We start from the raw sequence: 24,650 nt of genomic DNA, 5'->3' as shown, positions 1-24,650 counted from the left end.
TGACATTAGTGGGTAAATTATTAAAAAATATTTTCTTGATAATGAAAGAATTTTCCATGCAGGTTTTAAATTCATTGGTCAAAAGAATCTCCGTTGGATGATTCGATGACGTCAGTTAAGCAGATTACCCGATGAGTCACATATCAAAAATGTTTTATTGTAAATTAATAAAATATTTTAAAAAAATATTCGAATAAAATATGAATTAAAAAATAAATAAAAAAAAGATACAAATAACAAAAATACATAAAAATGTATTCCTAACTCCATGAAGCCAAAAGCCCTGTGTTGAGTTGAGATACAACATAATGGAAAGTGGAAACATGCATATTATTAAAGAATACTTAAAATAAAAACTGATTGAAAAAAAAAATCCATCAACTGTAATGGGAGGCCTCGTGGTCAAGCCTAACGTTTGCCTACCATTCAAAAGGTGTCGGGTTCGATTCTCGACATGTTTGTCTATTTACTTAAAAAATATTTTTTACACCAGAATACGTAATAAATAGTTTCTTGACTGGCATCTGAAGCGTATGACTGATCATCTGACCTTCTTGTAAAATAAAATGATCAAGATACAATGCGGTTTGTATACTAAAAGCATTGTATGCACTATTTGGTTCGAAAATGAAACGGTGGTGATTTAATGGGTGGCACATTTAGTATAATAAAAATACACGATTATTTTTTTATTGTTTATTAGTTGTGTTTTCGAATAAATAATAAATAAACTACTTCCAAGATACTGAGAATGGATGCCCCGAAAAACACCGCGGCCGTTCCACCTATAAAAACTAAAAATATATATTTATTAGAATACTTAGTAATAGGTAGTGAAATAGGTATTAGGTCAATGGGCAATTATCATGGATTTTTTAAATTAGCTAATAAATTTATCTAAAAAATTTCAAGCCGTGGGGTACTATTCTTATTGAAATTTGTTTAGAAATAAGAGGGATATAAAGGATTAAATTCTAGTAATTTGAATGGTGCCAAAAACCATTAATTCGTGACGTCATTAAGTATGACGTCTTCGGATGTTTTGTGACGTCATCAGATTTTTTTTTATCAATGTCCATGGATTTTATAGAGTATTGTAGATATCTTCATTTTTCTTTATGTCGTTTGTTTACATTTACGGCGTCCTGTCACTTATCAAACGCTACGAGTTGTGATTTATAATTTTCATGATAAATTGATAATTCAATTTTTCATTATCATAATAAATTAATATTTAGAAGAGGTTGAAAACCATAAAATAATAATAGAAATTCGAGATGTAAGATGTAATCCGTTTTTACTTTCATTTGTCAGTGCCTGGAACTGGAGTGGGTAAGGGGGGGGGGGCTTAAGATAATATGCATAGACAACATTACCAACATTAAAATGAATGCATTACTCGTGAACTTCTGTGACAATATTTATTACCAATTTACGAAACGATCGTTTACGAAAGTTTTCGAAACGAAAATACTGAATGAAAATATTCATTATAAGGGTTTACATAAACACTAGGAGAATCTTTAAAAAATCTTTTATTTGTAGAAAAGGTTAAATCCGATATTCCTCCCAAGTAATAATGTCCTATTCTGTAATGAATAAAATTTTGCGGTAAATATATTTATTTGTTCATTATTTATACATTCACGGGCTTATGATCAAATGAAAAATACAGGGTATAAAGAATGGGTGTCAATATTTATTTGTTTTGTTAAATTTATGTTTAGTAAAAATTGACGTATGGGCTCTACTTCTCAAGATAATTGCACAAGAAAAAAATATATATTAATGCAAACCATTTTAGATTACGTAACTCATGTGTCATACAGACTATAGTAAAACACGAGTCTACATAAAATATGAGACTAGATATATATCTCTTATTTATTTGAATGATGGATTTTTTTTTGTAATCTTCAAATGGACATTTTCATTTCGGATTTAGAAAGTCAAAATTATATAAATATGCTGGATTTAAATACGAAACATATTTATACTTGCCATGCGAAGAAAAATTATGCGTATGAAAGTGATGGCAAAACCACAATAAATCTGTTTTAATGTATACGAAATAGCGAGAGAATAGAACTCATAACAAGGAAGGCAGAGATATTGTTTTGTGGCCGTTGGCGGTGTTTGTGTGAAAGAGACAAATTAAAAAAAAAAGAAATTCATTCAATTAGTCGGCTTTGGGCTGTAGGCGAAAGTGCAGACTAATTATATGGCCGCCGTAATAGTTATTTTTATTTTATTTTGCTTTAATAGGCCTCATTTATGTTATAATTTTTATAAATTATGAAATAAGAATTATTTACAGGTATGTCTCTTTGTTTTTTTTTTAATCTCTGAACTTTAGAATATTCTTTCGCTTTAAAAACACGATGTTACATCACCGCGTACAAAGGATTTTTTTAGCACAGCCTTTTAGGAGTTAAAACAGTGTGGGCTTTTTAAATTAAGCAGGTTGCTTTTTATTTATACGTTTTTTTTACTCTCCAAGAGATATGAAAACTTAAAAACATCCTAACTCATCCTGTACCCTTCAAAATGTTAATTTTTTCAACCATTCAAATAGATACTAAAATACGAGCAACATGTGTTCATAAATTAATTAATATCAATACTAGTACTTAATGGGTAAAAGGGAACAATTAGAGAGGAAAAGAGGGGAGATTAAGAAAAGAAAGGAGATGATTCTTCAGGTGTGATTTAAACAGTCGCATGGATGGAAGCTTTTAAAAAGTTTTGTAATAATTTTGGCGAATTGATCATGTATAATCAATTTTATCCCAGTAAGTTAAGAATTAACTTCCCTCTTTTCTCAAAGCTCATTCGGGCAGCTTTTCTCGTTCGCCAACGAGCAAATTTTCCGCGTATATGGAAACCGTCCGCCAAGGAGACTTATGTCCTCAGGTGCGGTGTGCGGCACGAGGTGGGCAAGCTGTATAGTGAATGGGATATGATTCCACAGTCGAGCCGCATGGCCACTAGGTATATGCGCCAATCCGTGTCCGGGTGCATGAAGAATATCTTTTTGTATGTGAAATAAAACCAGAATCTTGAACGAGTGTTTTCGACTCGATGGCCCATTTCCTGCGTATTTTCCAAATCCTCGCGACATGGTAAAATTAGAGAGAACTGATATTTCGTTATATCATTTTTATTTATTAAGTGGCAACCCCCTGGTAATAGTCATAAAAATGGAAATCGAGTGGATATTATTCTGCATTATGGTGTACTAGTAAATGCGTTGCCTAACATCAAATAAATACAAATAATACATAAATAATTATAATACATGAGTGTATCTGGGTGTAAAGCATTATTTTATACTATAATGTATTGCTAAATAGTTTTATTTATGTAATTTCCTTAATTAAGATTTTGATAGTTTTTTACTGTATTATATGTATTGAATATATTACCAACATGATCCAAATGACTTCTCACAACTGTTCTTCGGTTTCTTATGCTTGGAATAAGTTCAATATAAATCGAAATTATTGTGCCCCTTTCGATCAGTTCGTCGGTCAAGTCACCTTTATTTGGTCTAAAAAGTTAACGAAAATAAGATTATAAAAGAACAACATGTTTTCAAAAATATTTCATGCTCAAGTATTTTTATTTATAGAGTCTTCATTCAATAAAATACACATTATAAGAATATGAATACATCATAAAAAGAAAACAAAGTATTAAATCATATTTTGTTAAAATTTACTATTAAATAATAGTTTGTCATCGGGTGCTCAGACATTAGTTTTAATTAAGAATCAAATGAAAGAGTACAGACATAATATTGTACACATATAAAACAATTAACATATATAATTTTGTATTTGATGCTTTGAAAAATAAAACATATTTTAAAGAAGATATATAAGAAAAAACTCAACAAAACTAGATAAAATTGTTGAAAAGATATTTTTTTACAGTACGAAATAAGAGAAAAATACTAAAATTAAAGAGTAGCCATATACTTGAAAAAGAAATAAACTTATCAAAATAGTGGGAGTTCATAAATGTAACTAAAACAAGAAAAAAAATAAAGCAAAGTAAATCTAAAATTTCAATTCATATCTACAGAAAAAATAAAAAAAATAAAAAAAGAAATTAAAAATACATATTAAAATTATAGTCTAAATTATGTTAATAATTATGAGCACTTACTTATTATTCAATAAAACGACTTCATATTCTGGCTCAGTACAAGATGGAAGACACTTGCATTTAATATCCAGCTCATCTCTATCAGATTTTTCTGAAAGCAATATCAAATTAATATGATAACTACACAAGCAAAATCTTAAACAAAAGTATTTTCAGTGTGTCTTAGTGTTTCTAGGAAAGTACTGTATTTAATATCTTAGGTTTCAAGATTGAAAAACATGTTGGAAGATTTCAAGATAGTCATGTAACTAATCATGGCACGGAATGCAGGACCAGCCAACAGAAGGCGCTGACAAAGATAAAAGAAGAACACGAGAGAGATCGCTCGCTTTTCCACGCCAACAGCTCCTAGCGTATACGTTCCGTTATTCTCAAAAGCCCTTTAATCTAAATTATTCATACCTTGTAAACTCAGTGAATGCATCGTGTATCATCATTTAATAATCATGAACTTGCTGATTCTGTATTACAACTCTAATAAACAAATCTCAAATTGGGATAATAATTAACTATACACATATATTTTATGTGTTTTTAAAAATTATTTTAAGAAAACAAAAGGCCATCACAAAAAATACAATTATTTGAAATTAACCAATATTATAGACCGATTATAGTCTTCTAAATATGAAATAAAATGTTAAAAAAATCATAATTGCATAAGGTTACTTCGTATCCCACATGTGAAAACAAATAAAATAATAATTATATAAAAAGCATGAAAAAATGTTTTAAATTTTTTCGTTAACTTCGGCTTCTTATCACCAATAGAATTACACGAATTAACCCCTGATTAGTATATGAATAAAGCGAAATGAAATGTATGGAAGGCGTCGCCGTCGTGGCTAGGTAAGTTAAACGGCCTACTGTTATACTGGCGTCGTGAGTTTGATTCCCGCCATTTGCAAGAAAAGAATCCTACAAAAAAATACAATCCAATGGTGTATAATTCATAACTTTCTGCCATACCCTTTCTTTCCCACCTGCTAACAATCCTCTAAAATAGAAGCTTAGCGGGATATTCCTTTAAAAAACGTACATTAAATAAATAAAATCATTGGGTTTTTCTACTGGCTAGTTATTTATATTTTTTTCAATATTTTTTTTACCAGTGGGTTTCGTCGTGACCAACATCGTCAGACTGGTGGAAGACAAATTCAAATACATACATTCAAACAAAACTTATGTTCTTATTATTGTTTTTACCTTATAGTTAAATAATTTTAATTTTAATTCTTTTATTTACATAATTATATAAAATCATGATTTACAACCCCTGCTTGCATTTGTATATAACATAGAAATTTGTTTAGTCTCCCACCAGTCTGACGACGTTGGTCACGATGAAACCCGGTCACTGGTAAAAAATTTATTAAAAAAAATTATAAGTAAAAGGGGAATAAAACTATAAAGTATATTTATTATTATAAATAAAATTAAATAAAGATTATTGATTATAATCAGCAAGCTTTCTTATTAAAATGTATAACCTGTTATTATTTTCATTATTGTTATATTAACATAAACGGCGAAAAGGCCTTTTACAAAAATTAAAATGTTAACATATTTGGTGTAATCAACGCATACAATACTTTTTACCCAAGATTTAGAATAAAAAAATTAAACCTTAAAATTTTAGTTCCAAAAATATTTAATAATTTATTGCCAAATATAAAAGACTCAAAATGTAAAACAAATTTTGAAATTAAAATAATTGCACGTATAAATAGTGTAGCAAGAGATTTTTTTGAAAAATAAATGTTTATAAAAAAACGTAGTACTTTATATAATTAGTACTTATTTCATTGCTTTATATTTGTTTTTTATTATATTTTATACTATATTATTTATGTTTAAGTAACATGTATTCTTGGTACATATATACATATATATACTTTATTTTGTATAATAACGACTCTTAATTTCTTACATTTGATAAGCTAGGCATTTATAATTAAGTAGTTTTATTTTTTATTTTTTATGTTATTGTTTTATAAGTATAGGACTACTTATGCGCTAAAGATAAAAAATCTCCATCTTAGAACAGGCTGAGCCATGTTAGATGGATACTTTCATAAACAGAGAGCACTCCGTTTTTATTTTACATGAATTAGCTTTATGTAGATTCCTTGTTATTAAGTATGTATACTATTTTTTTGCAATAAATTTATAAATAAAATATAACACAGCCGAAAAAAGTTTTAAACAATTTAAAAATAAATGTAAAAATCAAATTGAATTATAAAATATTTTAAAGATTAATAAAACAAGAAAATCATAAAGCACTGTTTCATTAGTTTCATATAATACTTGAGGTTTGATTACCATTCACCATTTTTGATAAAGTTCAATAGGTTTGTAATAAAAGAGAAATACCCTACACTAAATAAATCCATACGCGGGAGTAACTATTGTCAAATTCCTTAATTTTACATGGAATTACAAGTATACACTGTCCGTGAATTGTCGCTATAAAATGGTGGAACCTGTCTAGTAATTCTTCCAGGTACCCTGATGTTGATGAGATATAACAGTTCTGGGCAATTCCATATTGATTTTACAATTTCGAATAAATTGAATAAGTATTTTTTTTTTTTTCTTTATAAATTTATTTTATGTAAAATGCCTAGACTTCCATATTCCTTTCTCAACAATATTTTATCCATCTCTGTTGCAATATCAAAGGATGACACACTGGATTACAGCAGCTTTATTAAAAATTTTATGTAAATTAGTTTAGTAAGTTTTTGTTTTAAAACAGTTGTGTTTAAAAATACGTTCATGTTGTGTTGACTTGGATCTGTTAAAGGTTCACATAGATAAAAAATTATGTTCATTATAATTTAAATAATATTTTGTTTACTATGATGTGCGTAATTAATACACAGTATTTACTATAACACATTCAATTGACTTTTATTTGGATCTAAATTTGTTGCAAGAGATGGAAAATATTTTTAAAAAGGGAATATGGAAGTCAAGGCATTTACAGGGCTTACGATCTGTTATTGGCTAATTTTCAAGTGGCCACTTTACACGCTGTGCAACATTAACCAACAGTCAGCATATGAAAAAGTTAAGAAATAAGGATATTTAAACATAGGCAGAATGGCGAATGTTAAACCAGCCAATGACAGGTCCTGATGTTATTCATTCTACTTTGTGTAATTATATAATTGAATATGTACATGCTTGTGAAATTGTATTGACGAATACCTTCAAATTGTATGTTTTCTAGTAGGTATGTATCTTTGTTGAATTAACTTATAAAATACGCTTTGTAATTGCCTAGACTTCTATATTCCTTTCTCAAAAATGTTTTCCCTCTGTTGCAATAAATTGAGATATATATTACTCCCTCGGGAGAAAATTCACCCTGTCTGCAAACATTTGGACCTACTCAAAACATCGTTGACCGTAAAAAATAGTAATAAAACTTAAAATTAAGTTTTATAAAACTCACCATAAAAAACGGTCAGACATACAAGGCCCTTTATATCGCATGTCGGCTCGTTATCTAAAAATAAAGTAAAATCATTTTATTTTTATTTAAAATCGATTAAATATTTTTTAAATGTCCGAAAACACCCACCCAATAAAGTCATAATCTCCATATCCGCACCTAGTGCTACACAGGATACTTCATTGGTGAGAAAAATGCGTACTGCAATCATCATTTACATACTTGTAAGGTGATCAGTCTTATGCTTCAGGTACCAGTCCACGAACTATGAAAAATCGCAATTTTAACAACCTAAAAAATCAATTTTTTACATCTAACCTGAGAGAAATTGAATCCAGGACCTCAAGAATGGTAGGCAAATGCGACAACCGCTTCACAACGAGGCGGAAACATTTCCACGTCATTATCTTATTCAGGATTCTTACCTGAAAGCAGCCAATTAAGTCAAAAACACGCGTCCAGGAGTTTGGTTCTATTTCACACGGACACAGTGTACTTAACATTGAAATTTATCCTTATTTTAAATAAAAACAATTTTGTTATGTTGATTCCAAAAAAATCGAAAAAAATGCGCTATAGTGTTAAATTGATCAGAGTATTTTATTTAAAAAAAAAATAGTTTCTTAACAGTCATTTAAGTTGGAATTGTATTTTAATAATGATAAATAAAAGGTACGCTATTTAGTTTCAATTATTTTTTTTAAAAAGGCATCATTTTACAATATGTGAATATTGCATAAAAATATGTTCGTATTGACTTCAATTATCTTTCTTTTTTTGCACTACAAAAGGCCAGAAGGCCCGTAGTGATTCACAACATAGAAAACCCAGGCTTGAGAAAAATCATATAAAATTTTTATGTCCTCACCGGGAATTGAACCCGGAACCTTCCGTGCGTGATTCAAGTGTCTTGATAACTACACCACGGAGGCCGCCTGTATTTTAAGTGCAACACTTCATGGTCGCTGGACTTACGTCCTACGCTCGGGAACGACTGATCATCTTACTTATGTGACAAAGGTAAGAAATAATGATAAACGATAAAGGCTACAATTTTTCTTATGTTACGCCGCACAGTGTTTTGACCCATACAAGCTACAAGATAAAAAGTCACTTTTGAATTCTTAAACGATGACGTCATGGGGGCATTACCAGATAGTTAGTGTGACGATTGTAAGCCTAATTGGGGTGTTTAATGCTTAGGGTGATTCATACCAGAATATGAAAGTCGGATAATTGGTTTTTGAAAGCCTAATTACATTTATTTGCATTTTGGCGTCCGACGTGTAAAGGTTGTTTATCAAGTTTAAAGTTTTTTATTTCGATTTAAAAAAAAATGGAAGCTATTTTGGAAGGTATGTTGTATGGTTTTTTTTCTAATATTTTAATGTATTTCATTTAGGTACTTAAAAAAACAATAATTTAACTTATGTATTTTTCAGTAGTTAAAAAAATATCAATTTCTAACTTCTCGAGAATTTATCTCGGAGAGTATATCAAAGTAGCAAAATATTATTTTTATTTTTCAATAGACCAATTTATTGTTAATTCATTACAGTTTCGATATTTTACCGCACGAAGTTGCATCTATCTTATTTTGTTATTTTACAGGTACCAGATACGAGATTTCCAGGCAAGAATTGTACGTGATGTGGAAGAGTTTGACGAAGAAAGAAAGGCTTCAAGGAGTGTTAAATAATATTGTTAGTAAATTTGAAGTCGGTGAACTCTGTGCAAGTGGTGAAAAACTGTTAAAAAATCAAATTAAGCTTATTTGTTTAAATATTAGCAGAAAATGGACCGAATCTGGCTGTAAACTAGATAGATTTGTTAAAAAAAAATTTGAGTGGCTCGACGGTAGTGAAAATATTTTGATATGTGAAAACTTTCGACAAAGTCCTTCAGTAGACATGAATGAACCATCTACGTCTACTGGAAGGCCCGCAAAGGATTTTGGGGCATGCAGTGATCAGTGCAAAAGGACAAAAGTGCGTGATTTAGTGAGTACGAAGACATCTGAAGAACTTTCGTTTGCCACGCAGGTATCTATTCGAGCATCAGGAAAACGCACAGTTGCCGATCTCCTAAAGAAAATTTTGAAAGCTACTCCCAATGAAGTAGCAAAAATACGTAGGGAACGTCAACAAGTAAACAAACAGCGGGCATTGACAATTGAGGAAGCGCTAAGTTTATACGTTGACTGTAAATTATCTTCGCATTCCTACAAAGTTATGCGTAAAAATGCCATAAAAACCGGCCACAACATATATCCGGCATTTTATAGTTTAAGAAAAGCAAAAACGGCATGTTGCCTGAGCAAGGAATTTGTCAAAATAACGGAAACTAGTGCAGAAATCCAGCTACAAGCGATTTTAAATCATACGGTGGAACGATTTCTAAATGTAGAATCAGAAGTCTTAAAAGAAAAAGTTCCTTCAGGTTCTGTACTGACTCTTATATGCAAGTGGGGTGGAGATGGAAGCTCGGGACATGGTAATTATAAACAGAAATTTCACACACAGCATGCAATAGATGAATTTTTATTTATTATGTCATTCGTTCCAATACAACTAAGGCTTAATGATGACCCTAATATAGTAATTTGGCAAAATTTAAGCCCTTCCTCAACCTCTTATTGTCGTCCTATTAAATTTATTTTCGCCAAAGAAACTGATATTCTTACTAAGTCTGAAATCGAAAAACCTCAAGATGCAATTGAAAAACTTGAAAATTTTAATGTTAATATTGGAGGTGTAGTATTGTCCATAAAATTGAAAATGCTTTTAACAATGGTAGATGGTAAAATTTGCAACGTTTTGGCTGAAAATAAGTCAACCATGTCCTGTTATATTTGTGGCGCCAAACCCAGTGAAATGAACTCTATTAGTATTAATAGAGTTTCTCGACAAGAATTTTATTCCTTTGGCTTATCTACATTACATGCTCTTTTTATATTTCTCAAAATACATCTATTTGAAAATCACTTAAAACAAATGTTTTATTTAAAAACCTTTAAGTTTTATCATCATCATACCATATCCGCTCCCTATGTGGAGCATATGGATTCCATAATCTGCCTCCGGCCAAGCGATCGACCTCCTGTACATCCTCCCAAGTTAAGTCCACGCACCGCAACTCTGACGCAAACTGCCCACAAATTGTCAACAGTGAACGACCAGGACGCCAAGAACCTGATGCCTTGTAACATAGGCAAGCATGGTTAAGGCTCTCGGAAGGCATACGTAGTACATGGCCTTGCCAGCCAAAACGCCTTGGATGACAGTAGATACCAAGGGTTGCTGTGTCCGTTGCCTCACTTCTGTGTTCCTTACAATGCCAAACTTTTAAGTTTATTTAAACCCTTTCAGTTGTCATGTTTAACATAATAAAATCAGCTGTAAAATGGTTATTCTGACAAAACAAGTGAAGGCAGATTAGTTCTCTCGGGTGAAATCTTTATTTTATGCCTAAGTATCTAATATAATTTTCAATGATTTATTTTATGGGTTGACCGATTTATCAGTCAATAGAATTAAAGTAATAATTTCAATTATTTATGATCCTTAAAAACATTATTGGATGCAGATATCAATTTCCAGAAAATTTATTTCGTTTATTAAATAACAAAATGTGACATATTTTTTATAAAACGAATTATTATTACATATTTAATAAACAAAACCTCTTTTTAGGATCAAATGAATCGCATACGTGAGTTAAAAGTACATTCAGAATTTTTAGTTTCTAGCTTGTATGAAACGAAACACTGTGCGCCGTTTGCATTATAATGTGGGAAAATAATGAAGTCGTTTAATATTTATATTTTAACTTTCTATATCTGGTCTTAATTCAGCCTTCTGGTAGCATGTGATGCAATGAAGAAGTCCCGTGGTTTAAAAAAAAAAAGAATTTTAAACTAAGTCAAAAATTGTTTTGTAGTATTTTTATGTATCGAAATATTATCGCTAAGATTTTTTAAAGTTTTGTAACTATGAAATTACTCCGTTTGTAACATTACGATTTGTCATTGTAGAGTTGTGTTGCCATTTAAAAGCTATAGCTAAACCCCGTAGCTGTCAAAATATATTAAACTTTGAAAAAAATGGCTACCCGAAAACCGGAAATCTTCCAAACCACATAATTGTTTATTGTTTATTGCTCACATGAGCCTACGAGGTTTTAAAAAAGTAAATTTTTACTAAAACTATAGTTACATTTTTTTTTCTGTATTTTAGAGAAACTTTAGTGTACAATTAAATGCTCTTATTTTTTACAGTGTGTCTGTATTTTTACATTTTTTTGGGCTTGTGATGTAGTGGTCAGCGTGTTTGCTTACCATGCAAGAGGTCGTAGGTTCGATTTCCGACATGGTTGACATGAAATATTCATTTAAAAAGTTGTTTTTACACTAGAATATTCCATAGTACATGGACTGGCACCTGACGCGTAACACTGACCATCTTACCTTCATGTTACAAAAATAAACAAGATATGCAGCTATTGGTGTACCAACACAGTGCCCTTTGCACCATTAGGTGTGAAAAAGGAATGATAGTGATGATTTTTAAAACGCTGGATAAAATATTTTTTTTATGAATAAAAGCTGGTATGAAAAAATTCATTTAAAATTAAATTAAAATTGACAGAACAGTCTTCTTCATAATGTGTTTTTTTAGTGATAAGGACTCTTAAATCCATTTGAATATAATGTTTTCATAAAATTATGAAGTATTAGAAATAACTATTTAAGAAAATAGTCGTTTTACTGAAAAATGGAAATGAAATCTGGAAACTTATTCCTGAAACCAGGAAATTTACTTTAATTCTAGCTAGCACCTGACGCGTAAAACTGACCATCTTACCTTTATATTACAAAAATGATCAAAATATGCAACTATTGGTTTACCTACACAGTGCCCTAGGCACCATCAGGTTCGGAAAGGTAAAAAATGAATAAATGATGATGTTTACCGCGTGTAATTAGATTGTTCAGTGTATTGGCGAAAATTAACACCGCCATTTGCTCCATAGGCACGAGTAAGGGAATGCTCATTATGTGAGATATTTTCAATTTAATTTTCTTTATCAACATTACCTAGAATCCGGTCTACTAACCAACTCTCGGCAGCATGTGATGGGTGCAGTTGCACTCTGCTAATTGCTGCAGTGCCCTGCAATGGACGATGCACGTGGAGTAACTGTACCGGGAGTACATGAAGGGAATGGATGGCAACTCGTGGGAGAATCTGCATTTTCGTTTTTCAATGTCGACTTCAACCACCTCGTCGTCGTTATTTGTCTCTTCAACCTAAAAATAAGAGCCAAAACGAGTGGATTTTATTCAAGGACGGTGTTTTGATCAAAACCAATTCACATAATTAATCACGTGATGTAAACTATGATAGAAACAATTAAATTTTTGGAAGTATTGAGAATAACTCTAACTTAGAAACTATATTTATTAAACTATTTACAAATATACAGTAGGATTTATTCAGGAAAAAAACATAATATGAAAAATAGGTGCCATACTAAATAATATTTATCTTGTTATTTGAAAATAAATGATAATTACAAAATATATTACAAGAAAATTCACACGGCACCTAAAATAATGATCGCAATGACATCTGTTACGATCATTTATGGGTGAAATAAAATATTAAAACATTATTTACACATTAAAATAGACAGGAATAACATTTTACAGAAAGGAGTATAGAAGTCTAGACATCCAAAGAGCTTATTAACTTTCATTGGCTGGTTTAAGTGACTGCTTAACACACTGTGTAATATTCTGTAAAATATTCTCCATGTCTGTTGTAATGTGTTAATATTAACAGTTCCCTTCAAGGGGTTGAATTCAGTCCTTGTTAACAGAAATTCGGACAAACTCAAAACATTGTGCATAATTTTTTGACGGAATCATGGAAAAGCGGGAGTGTTGACAAGTTGCGGAAGGTGTTGACCTCGCTCTTTCATGACATTGGTCGTAGGGAGTCAGAAATGATGTTAAAAATAAAACATGAAAATAAATAATAATTTAAAAAAATATACATACAAATGGATTTTCATGAAGTTTCGCATTATATTAAATAAATTGTCTACGTTTTATGAATTTATGTATGTGTATGCGCATGTGTATCTATATATATGTGTATATGTTTGTTTTTATTTATGTATGTATATGTGTGTATGTATATGTATCAAAATGTGTATACGAGTAAGTTTTTATTTTAATATTCTATTAACTTGTAAAATATTATCATGTAATAAAATGTAATTGCTTAGCTTCGAACGGGGTATGTACCCTTGTTAGTTGGGCAAAGTGAACATAAAATTGTTCTTATGATAAAATGTATAAATAAATAAATTGTTCAAATTTATAAATATTATGTAACAAAGCATGCAGTACGACATAATTTGAACCTTGGATTTCATAAAATCAATAAATAAAAATAAGGGATCGAAGTCATACTTAAATATTTGATTTAAAAAAATAAATCAATCACTCAGATTGCTTCAAATAAAGGTGCTTGGAAGCCATATATTTATTTGTCTAAGAGTGCCTAAATATGACAAGATTTATAAAATGAAAGCTTACCCCATTTATCTCTTTAGAAAACATTTTCATAATAGAATTTACAACTTACGTTGTTTTCATATTTATTAAAATTATACTATATTCTTTATAGCAACTGACTTATAAATTCTCGACGCGGAGGCCGAGTGATGGTTTGTTTGTTTGGAATAAACGCATTCGATATAGAAACATATTGACTTTTTTTATGTGGTTACGTAAATATTCTGCTGTATCATAACACTTTACATCTAACTATCATTTTAACCGTTTAAATTCTCGTAATCAATGTTTAACTAACTACTACGATAATTTTCAATGAAGCAAGTAAGTACAAAAGATAAAAATTGTCGTAAATCATATCACTTCAGCCCCAATGTGCCGATAAAATGGGGAGAAAAATTAATAGACCCAACGAATGATACTTTTATGGTTGAATTTCGCGTGGGAAGTGACCCGTTATTCTAACTGATATATTTTACTGTGAACTGGAAGGATTTATAGGAATTAGGACCATATGGTGACGAAGTGCTTTTGAAATTTTGCCAAGATTCTATTGGATTGGAGCTGAAATGGATCCAGTTAAAGTCAACAGTTTTTTATACGATTGTGAATTATATTTGATTAATAAAACTTTATTACGCCATGAGGCAGCACTATTCACAAAATATTATGAATATTGTCAACAACATATTCTCGTTTATCATATTTATCCCTATCCGTATTTTGTAACATAAATTTTGTGGAAATTATTAGTAGGTATAGTGCGGCATGAGGCTTTTCTTTGGAGTGTGGCCCCCAACATCCCCTCATAAAAATCTACATACTTTATTTCCCCATTATACTTGCACTTTTTGCGAGTTTTTTTTTCAAAATACTTCAAATATATTTTCAAAAATACTTACTTTTCATGAACTAAATATTAAAACATTTAAAGCTAAATAATAATAAAAAAAACAAAAGACACCCTATCCTGAACTTATGCAGTATACAATAAGTGATTCCTTTAGAATATAATATCTAATTTTAAGGTACTTGTTAAGAAAATATATATGAATGTAAAACAAATTCCCTCTGTAAACACGAGTTTTTACTGTATTATTAATTATGTATGAACATACCCTGTCTATTTATTTTCACCACAACAGGCCAGGAGGCCTAACTACGGTGGTGAATTACAGTACAGAACATTCTTTTAGATACACAGGTGCAGGTTGAACGCAATATTGCAGTGAAGAACCACTTTGGGGATTCATCATCATAATACTAAATTTACCTTAAGTCTCAATACGAATTCTGAGCCAAAAGTTAATTTTGCATCATTTCCATTAACAAGTTTATCAAAATCACTGAAAAATACGTCATCCGGGGAATGTACATCAATCTGTAAAATAAATAAATTGATTTGTTTAAAGCTCTATTATAATATTATTAAAAATTAAGTTTATAAGGAATTGTGATTGTTTAGTTTAAAAAAATGGGGTACAACGTTTCACAAGTATTTATTTATAAATTTGTATAACCCACTTTAATTTTCCGTCATTCGTCGTTCGGTTTCGAGGTTAATACCTCATCGTGACGATTTATACTTTAATTATTATGAATTACTCGCGTCACAATTTGTATTCTAAAATATTTTTAAAAAAGGCAAGATGAATGTTATTGAGGCAGAGAAGGAAGATAACTTCAATCGTTGAGGGAACATTTTTAGAAGACTTGAATTTAAATCATGGATCAACAATATTTTGAATTTGTCCAAATTTTTGTAGACAAGGACTGGATTCAACTCCCTGGGGAGCTGTTTATATTAACATATTAAAACAGAGATGAAGAACATTTTAGAGAAGGTAATATAGAAGTCTAGGCATCTACAGTTCTTATGACCTGTCATTGGCTGGTTTAAGTGGCCACTTTACACACTGTGTAACATGCCATTATGCCCATGTTTTAACAGCTATATTCCTTCAGTTCGTTCATCTGTTGATGTTTGTGAAGTTAAAAAGCTGAAACCTTTATTTATGCGGGTGAGATTCACCTAATTGAATTATTTCACCTACATACTAGGCAACGCCTTAAAATGTTATTTTTTCAAAATATTGTTGATAAATCCACCTGGTCCATGGAGAAGTATAAAAATTGAAAAAATAACATTTTCAGGCGTTGCCTAGTATGTAGGTGAAATAATTCAATCAGATGAATCTCACCCGCATAAATAAAGGTTTCAGCTTTTTAACTTCACAAACATTAACAGATGAAATAATTAAAGGAATATAGATTTTCAAATATGGGCAGAATGGTGAATGTTACACAGTGTGTAAAGTGGCGAATTAAACCAGTCATTGACAGATCATAAGCCCTGTAGATGCCTAGACTTCCATATTACCTTATCTTAAATGTTCTTCATCTCTGTTTTAATATGTTAAATCATGGATTATTATCATGGGAACTTATTGGTTAACTTTTCGGAATTTGATATCTATAAACGACAAAATGAATCAAGAAACGGACGTAGAAATGTTTCATAATATTAAAAGGAGTCTTCCCTTCGACAATCTTGAAAGATTGTAAATGAGTCAAGTTTAATCCTCTCTAAACACAACCATCTAGCTCAATTAGAGTGGTTGAAAAGCTCAGTATAAAATTAAAATATGCGTTTATATATAAAAATGTTTTGAAAAAAAGTATTACTCTTTTTTTGATTAAATTCAAAAATCTCTATTATCATATTAAAACAGACATAGAAAACATTTTGTTGATAAAGTATTGACGTTTAGGCATTTACAAGGCTCATGACCTGTCATTGGCTGGTTTAGTGGCCACATTACATATTGTGTAACATTCACTATTTTGCCTTTGTTGGAACATTCGTATTTCTTCAATTTTAAAGCTAATTAGCTGAAACCTTAACTGATTTGGGTAAGGTTCATCTAACTAAATTATTTTATCTACCAGGCAACGCCAATTTAAAAAAAAATCCCACTACTTTTTTGACCAATTGGTTTAGTGAACAGTATTTTGGACAAATCACATTGGACTCGAAAACTACAAATATTTCGACAAAATATTTTTTGTTTGGCAAACTGATTTAACAAAGTGGTAAATAAATAAACCACCAGAATTGCGGTATTTATTTTTTATTATATCATATTAATAATAAGTTTTAAGTCACAAAAATATCGCTATAACGTTCACTAATAGATCAGTCTTGAAGACAGCTTTTTTAAATGCTATTTGTTTATTATCTTAAAAATAACTTATTAGGTTTGCAAGACATAAGTCAACGCAAAATATGTGTCCTATAAAGTGTTAAACCATTTATAGATGCTCTATCACGTGTTTACTAAAGAAAGAAAAAGCTTACCACAAGAGTCAAAAGTGTTCACTTTCGTATGTGGTCGAAATGGCCGTGAAAAGAGTTTTTGTAGAATCAGAGTGAAATTTGTTTGGAATATCGAACTAACTTGCAAAAGTTAAAAATGTTTTTACTGCCAATGAGTTGTACTTACGACTAAGCAATAAAAAACATTGTGTAGTAGTGAGAGATCTATATTTACCTCTACGGTTTCCATGGCTGTAAACTTCAGATACCCTGGTCCGGTTTCCTTATTAGATAAGTGGATTCTCTCTCCACCAAAAAGTTGGGAGTTGAACACAAAGCACTGACCGTACTCTGTTAGCATTGTCACAAACCTCTCGCAACAGTTAAACACCTATTTAAAATATGTAAAACATGAAACTCCATTAATGAAATCGTTAACAACATGCAAAAACGAATTGAAATAATTCCTTATGACTAGCTATTTATTATCCTTACCGAGTAGTGCATTGATATTCCAACAAAGAAATATTAGGTTTTTTTTTTTACATTTTAGAATAATAAAGATCTATGAAATACTGTCCAGTATAAAAAATTTTTTTTGCTAATTATTAGTATCATAAAAGATATTTTTAAATTTGTAATTTTGAATTACCGCAAAAACGGTCATTCCTTCGGCCACGCTTCTAGTACGTCACGATTCATGTTTATTTGTTCCTCGCCATTGAATTTTGTTTCGAACATTATCACGAATCTTGACATCACAATAACCAAGGCCAAACACGTCGCGTTTTTCTACAAACGTATTTTTATTGAATTTATTTTAAAAATTTATTTATGAAAACATTTAATCACAATATCCTCATTGATTTTGAAAATACAATTAATTATTCTAAATCCATTTAACATATTTTAAACTGTATTTGTAGTATGCGATATTTCCTTATTGTAGCGTATTTTATTTCATACATTTAAAAATGTTTTTTTCTCATTACAACAATCAATTAATTCTTTATTTGCAAGCTTGAACTTATTTATTACATTAAAATTTATCATAAGTTGTTTAATTTACTTGGAAACCTTAAAAGTCCACAATAATAAAGTTCTATTTACATATTTCTGTAAAATTTATTACATTTACTGTATGTGCCGCCAACCACTAGACTACGAGGGGACTACTCTTCAGGTTAGAGTGGTAAATTAATTGACATGAATTGATATTGACATGAGTTGTTATCGACATGAGTTTATTGGCATGAGTTGATATTGGCGTTAGTTGATCACGAGTTGGTAATAACATGAATTGATATTGACATAAGTTTATATTGACGTTAGTTGATCACGAGTTGATATTGACATGAGTTGATTTTGACATGAGTTAATATTGACATGCGTTGATGTTGACATGGGTGAGTTTCGTTTTTTCACAGTTATGTAGTGCCTACCTCATCTACTACTCTTCAGGTGATTTCCCTTTTCTGCATTTTGTGGTGGCTAATTAATTGACACGAGTTGATATTGGCATGAGTTGTTATCGACATGAGTTTATTTACATGAGTTGATATTGACGTTAGTTGATCACGAGTTGATGTTGACATGAGTTGATATTTGCATGAGTGGATGTTGACATGGATGAGTTTCGTTTTATCACAGTTATGTAGTGCCTACCTCATCTCTCCACGAGCATCTGATGATGGTTTCATTGCACGGGGATCTATACTGGTTCATGATGGTAGTAAAATCTTCCGGACAATTGTTTTCCTTACAGCTGGAGCAACTTCTGCAGTATCTTCTCGTATTCAGAAATATTACGTCATCATAAAATGCTGCCAAACGTACTGGCACCTTATTTCTGAAAGATGTATTCGATTGAAAAATACCTATGTAAATTATTTTTTTTACGAGGATACGCGATCTGACTGCTGACTTCACACAAACGTATTCCCGTATATTCTCCCTGGGTTGTGGCACTAGAGCGATGTTTTCTTTACACACTATAGATATCTACCTTTGTGTGCCATTATTATTGGTTTTATTTATTTATTTATTTTATTTTATTTTATAAACATAAACGGCAAATCTGCCTTTTACAAACATTTATAATATTAACATATTTGGCTTAATATTTTATTTAAACATGAATTTCCTTATACCCAAGATTTATAAAAAAAATAATAAACCAACAATTATACACGATTTGTATTTAAAAAATTAACCTAAAAATTATACAGCATATTCAAAAGAAAGTTTAAATAATAAAACATTCTACAGTAAAACAACAAGAAAATCATTAGTACTGTTTCACACACCTACGTAAAGTGAACAAAAAACTGTATTATTATGAAATGCATGAATAAATAAATATAATTACCATTCACCATCTTTGAAAAAGTTCAAAAGGTTTGTTCTATAGGAACAATACCCTACACTAAATATATCAGATACGTTGATAAATCATATTTTATAGTTGCTAGAACCAGTTAAGCTTATACTTGCTGTCTTCGGAAGTAAGTCTTAGAATAGATCTATTTTTCATAAAAACAAAACGTGCCAACACCAAAAATTTATCTTATACTTTTTCTCAAAAAAAATCAATTCGTTCAATTTCGGGGTGCGGAAAACAGGACTGCCAGACCTTAATGTTGTCTATTTTTGCCAGGCATAATCAGTCCGATGTGCAGATGTACTTTTCGTATTCGGGGAGGCATCTGCTAGAGAGTGACAGGAAAAATATATTCAAATACCTATTTATCGAATTGCTCCTCCACCGCAAAACTTCTTAAGATTATGTATTACAAAATTAATTTATTTGATTTGATTTATTTATATTTTTATTTGATTTAATTTTAACGCCCTTGCTGGCTTTTATATTATAAAAAATACACGTATATGGTAATTATTAAACTACATAGTGATAGCGAGTACAAAATAAATTAAAATTGATGGAAAGAAATTGAAATAAATAAAACAAAAAAAAACAAAAGAGATTCAAAAACAAAATGGCTAAATGACCCAATAAATTATTCTATCGTTAGTAAAAACCTTTATATTTAATGATTCATCGGAGTTGCATTTATAAAACTTTATATTCACAGGATTTTTTACAAATCACGAATAACGTTGAATATATGTTAAAAAATTACGGCAGATTTTGACGATGATGCTTATTATATAAATATCCATGCACAATAAACGATATTTCATTCATAATTTCCGGTTTAAAAACGCGCACAAAAAAACGGCTAGTAGTTGGCGTCTCGTCCCTTTGACGTCACACGTCATGTCTTACGGATGCGCTCCAAACAAACGTTGCGTAGAAGTAGGGTCAAGGTGCCGACAGAGGCTCAGGTGGGTACAGTGGATCAAGAACCCTGTATGTAAAAGAATAAGGACTACAATTTAATATTTCTTAAAGTAAAAAGGTCTCTTAAAGCAAACACGTTACCACTAGCCGGCTGGTAGCTGTGACAGTGCGTACACGTGGTGAGTCCTCTTTTTTTGTGTCTCAAAACTAAATTTCACAGGGAAGTTTTCTTTGTTTCTTGTCTGATTTGGATGAAACATTTTCATGAGGCATCGATTTTACTATAACCTTCGTGTATTCTAGTTACCTATAAATGTATCACTATCATGAGCAAATTAAATCATTTGTGATTGTTTGACTAGAAAATCAAAATGGCTGTAAATGGATTAAATACCGTAGTACACAGTGAATTATGATTCACCGTGTACCTAAGCTATTAAAAATATTTCTTACGCTTACCTCACATATTCACTAAATCTAAATACATATTTATATACCGTTTACTAAAATGAGCCACTAATGATTTATTTGTAATCCACTGTACCCGACCTAGAATACACAGTGGATCATTTTTTTTATTTTTTATAAAATCGTTGTCACTCTTTATATCGTAAGTAAATCTAAAAAAATACATCGCAGACCGGGAATGCAATAATAAGGCTACAGTGATACCAAATTTTAGCTTCCGTGTTCAAACCGCCAAAATTACAACCCTCCAAAAAAGGGTAATCCATTGTCGGCACCCTGACCCTATGGCGCGGTAACGTAATACATGTCGTTAGTTTTATAGGGCACGAATCGTCTCATTTTTAGGTTATTCAAAATATGCGTATTTTAAACCATTGTAGAAAATTTATCCGACGCTGCACGCAAAAAATAATGAAACCGCGTTGTCGTCTTCAGTTTTTCCTTGTTTAATAATAATTAAGTAAAACGCTTAAATAACGTATTAAAATAAAACTTTTTCTTTTCAGTTCTTTAAAAAAAAATGTATTTTTTTTTAGGCCCAGTTTCAATCTGAAAATATAAAAATTATCAAGGCGTATTAGATGTTGTAAACGTTAATAATCTTAAAACCGAGGTTGTAAATGTAACTAGGTGTAACAGCTGTCAACAAGTTAAAATTAAAATAGTGGAACTTACACAAGGAGCGTGTTTGAAATATTTTTCGATTTTTATAATCTAATGTGTAATTTGTTGATTAATTAAATGAAATAAATGTTTGATCGATATTTGTAAATTAACTTTGTAACTTGCAACGTGTAGTAAATGTCACCTACTCTTCGTAAAAGTCAATAATTTTATCTGGATCAGCATTTTCGCACACTGTAATGGCTGGAAAGTCTGTGCTCCAGTGAAGGTAGGTAGTTTCTGGAACAAATGATATCGTTTTGTTCTGGAAAAAATCTGCAGCTTGGTTGAGAATGTACAGCATTCCAATTGCCGAAACGATAACCAATATTAACCAAAGAAATCTGAAAAAAAATATAAAAGAAAATTAGACAGTTATGTAGCATATATTAACTAAACCATAACCAATATTTACCTAAGTAGTGAAAAAAAAAATGCTATTAACTTGTGAATTGTGCATTGTTTCGTGTTTTTTTTATATTGTATGGATTAGAAACATGGATAGTGAGGAAAAAAATGGTATAATATGTTTAACATATTACAACAGAGATGAAAAACATTTTAGAGAAGGTAATATAGAAGTTTAGGCATCTACAGTTCTTATGACCTGTCATTGGCTGGTTTAAGTGGCCACTTTACACTGAGTAACATTCACCATTTTGCCTATATTTGAACATCTATATTCCTTTAATCCTTTTATCTCTTGATGTTTGTGAAGTTAAAGAGCTGAAACCTTTATGTTGTAATATGTTAATACTAACAGCTCCCCGGAGTAAAGTCCAGTCCTTGTATAAAAAAATTTGGACGAACTCAAAATATTGTTTTTAATACGTTTGGTGAGACTGAATACGAGTGACATACATTTCGTGTGCAGCAAGACGCTAAAAGTCTTCATCCTCCAGAAGACCAATTGATAAGCGAAATATCTCCCACGATATGAAGAAAAAGGATTCTATCTTATCCCAGACATACTACTAGAAGTAACGAAGTATTTCCGTAAATATAATATTAATAGGGAGAATTAAAGGTAAGTGCGAAAGAGAACTGTTTCCTACAAGACAGACTAGCCAAAGAACGGATTAAACGGAGTCCTCGTCAGAGGTTGCCCACAAATTATTTTGAAAATACATATAGTAATAGCGAGGAGATTCCCATCACTACGGTACAAACAGGGAGAATTGTCTCCCACAAGACCGACTAGCTAAATAAATGGTTCTTGTTTGAAGCTACCCACGATGTATTTCGTATATACTGCTGTAAATAACGTGGATATTACTGTAAATATGGTAGTAACAGGGACAAATTAAGGTAGAGATAACTGAGGAAGACGACTGTTTCCTCCAAGACAGACTAGCCAAAGAACGGATTAAACGGAGTCCTCGTTAGAAGCTGCTCACAATTTATTCCTGACATACTGCTGGAAATAACGATGAAATTACTGCAAATTACTGCAACAAGTTGTATCCTATATAAACATCTTATTCTGATTCTATCAAACTGTACGATACATACGAACGAAAATTGCACATATGAACTCATGTGATATCAATATTTAAGGTCAAAACAACAAATATAAGAATTGGAATTTGTGCTATCAAAACCAATTACGTTGCGTTTTCACTAAGACACTAAAATTGATGCACTCAAGAATATTGTTATAATTTGAATAATTTGAAATAAAAAAAATCTAATTACCTTTTAAAACTACGAAGAGGTTTTGTCGAAAAAATAAATCTCATCCCATGAATGCTGCTGTGATCGCCAAAATAATTTAGTCTATTTCCAAAAGACGAAATCAGATTTTTTATTTGCATTGAAATGCACTTATAAACAACTATTTATAATAAAATTAAAAAATACGTTTAAACCGTATGACATTCCGTAAACGAATGGCGTGTTAATGTATTATCGTGACGTAAGTAATAATTACAACATTTATGACTAAAGGGATGAGTAAGTCAATTAGTTTACTGCATAAAATAAATAAAAAATGTATAGTTTGTTACGATAGAGATGTGTTGTGACTGTTCACATGAAATTTAAAAGTTATTGTTAATAATAAATACTAACAAATATTTACAACGTTCAATACATGTATAGTAGTACCTCTTTGAATATTCAATGGGAAAACGGTGACATAAATAAGTTCAGATAAAACAAGTACCTGAGAAAATTGGATGAAAAACGTAAAAAAATTAATACGTCTTAACCCTGCAGTGGTCACACCTCAAAATGTGACTCAAGTGGTCACCTAATGTGATTCCAAGATATTACGCTTATGCGTGTTATTTTTTTAATTAAAATTATAAGGAAATTTTATTCGTATCTTCAATTTCAACACATAAAAATGTTTATCTCTTACGTAATCATTACAATAAATGACAATTTGGGACAGCCAAAAAGAAACAGAGATAAACAGTTTTTCTCGATGTTTTTTAGTAAAATTAATCCCTTAGGCCTAGGTGATATAAATACAATGTTATGTTTGACAGTTTTTTCTCTATTTGATGGAGCGTTCTTCGAACAAAAGGTACTGTCAATCCCCTCAAAAAATCGCCCATCGGCACTTCACTCCCTGATAATTTGGGACTAGCTGGAGGTACCTTACCTGCGTCGTCCGCTTCGTATTTAGATTCGGACCAATAAACTAGTTACTCGAGGAAATCTTGCTCATCATCAGACCTCA

The 24,650-nt window shown here is 30.7% G+C and overlaps 1 protein-coding gene across 2 annotated transcripts; it reads right to left on the bottom strand.

The window, feature by feature from the left end:
• Positions 1–684: 684 nt before the first annotated feature.
• LOC148273358 (sodium channel protein Nach-like) lies at positions 685–23,855 on the bottom strand. Of its 2 annotated transcripts, XM_088238816.1 has the most exons (10): positions 23,660–23,834; positions 22,114–22,308; positions 19,198–19,381; positions 17,768–17,923; positions 15,490–15,597; positions 12,749–12,941; positions 7,634–7,687; positions 4,171–4,261; positions 3,426–3,550; positions 685–794 (listed from the first exon to the last, which is right to left on the bottom strand). In XM_088238816.1, exons 1-10 carry the CDS (start codon positions 23,776–23,778, stop codon positions 700–702), a joined length of 1,320 nt encoding a protein of 439 aa, XP_088094942.1. In that variant the 5' UTR covers positions 23,779–23,834; the 3' UTR covers positions 685–699. The 2 variants fall into 2 exon arrangements, with proteins under 2 accessions (XP_088094942.1, XP_088094943.1); XM_088238817.1 differs by lacking the exon at positions 15,490–15,597 and having other exon boundaries at positions 23,660–23,855.
• Positions 23,856–24,650: the final 795 nt, after the last annotated feature.

Source organism: Micrasema longulum, unplaced genomic scaffold, assembly GCF_059751315.1.
Source record: "Micrasema longulum isolate JH-2025_06_02 unplaced genomic scaffold, ASM5975131v1 h1tg001971l, whole genome shotgun sequence".
Lineage (NCBI taxonomy): Eukaryota > Metazoa > Arthropoda > Insecta > Trichoptera > Brachycentridae > Micrasema > Micrasema longulum.
Note: the sequence above shows the minus strand (reverse complement) of the source record. Positions and strands in the feature narration are given on the sequence as shown.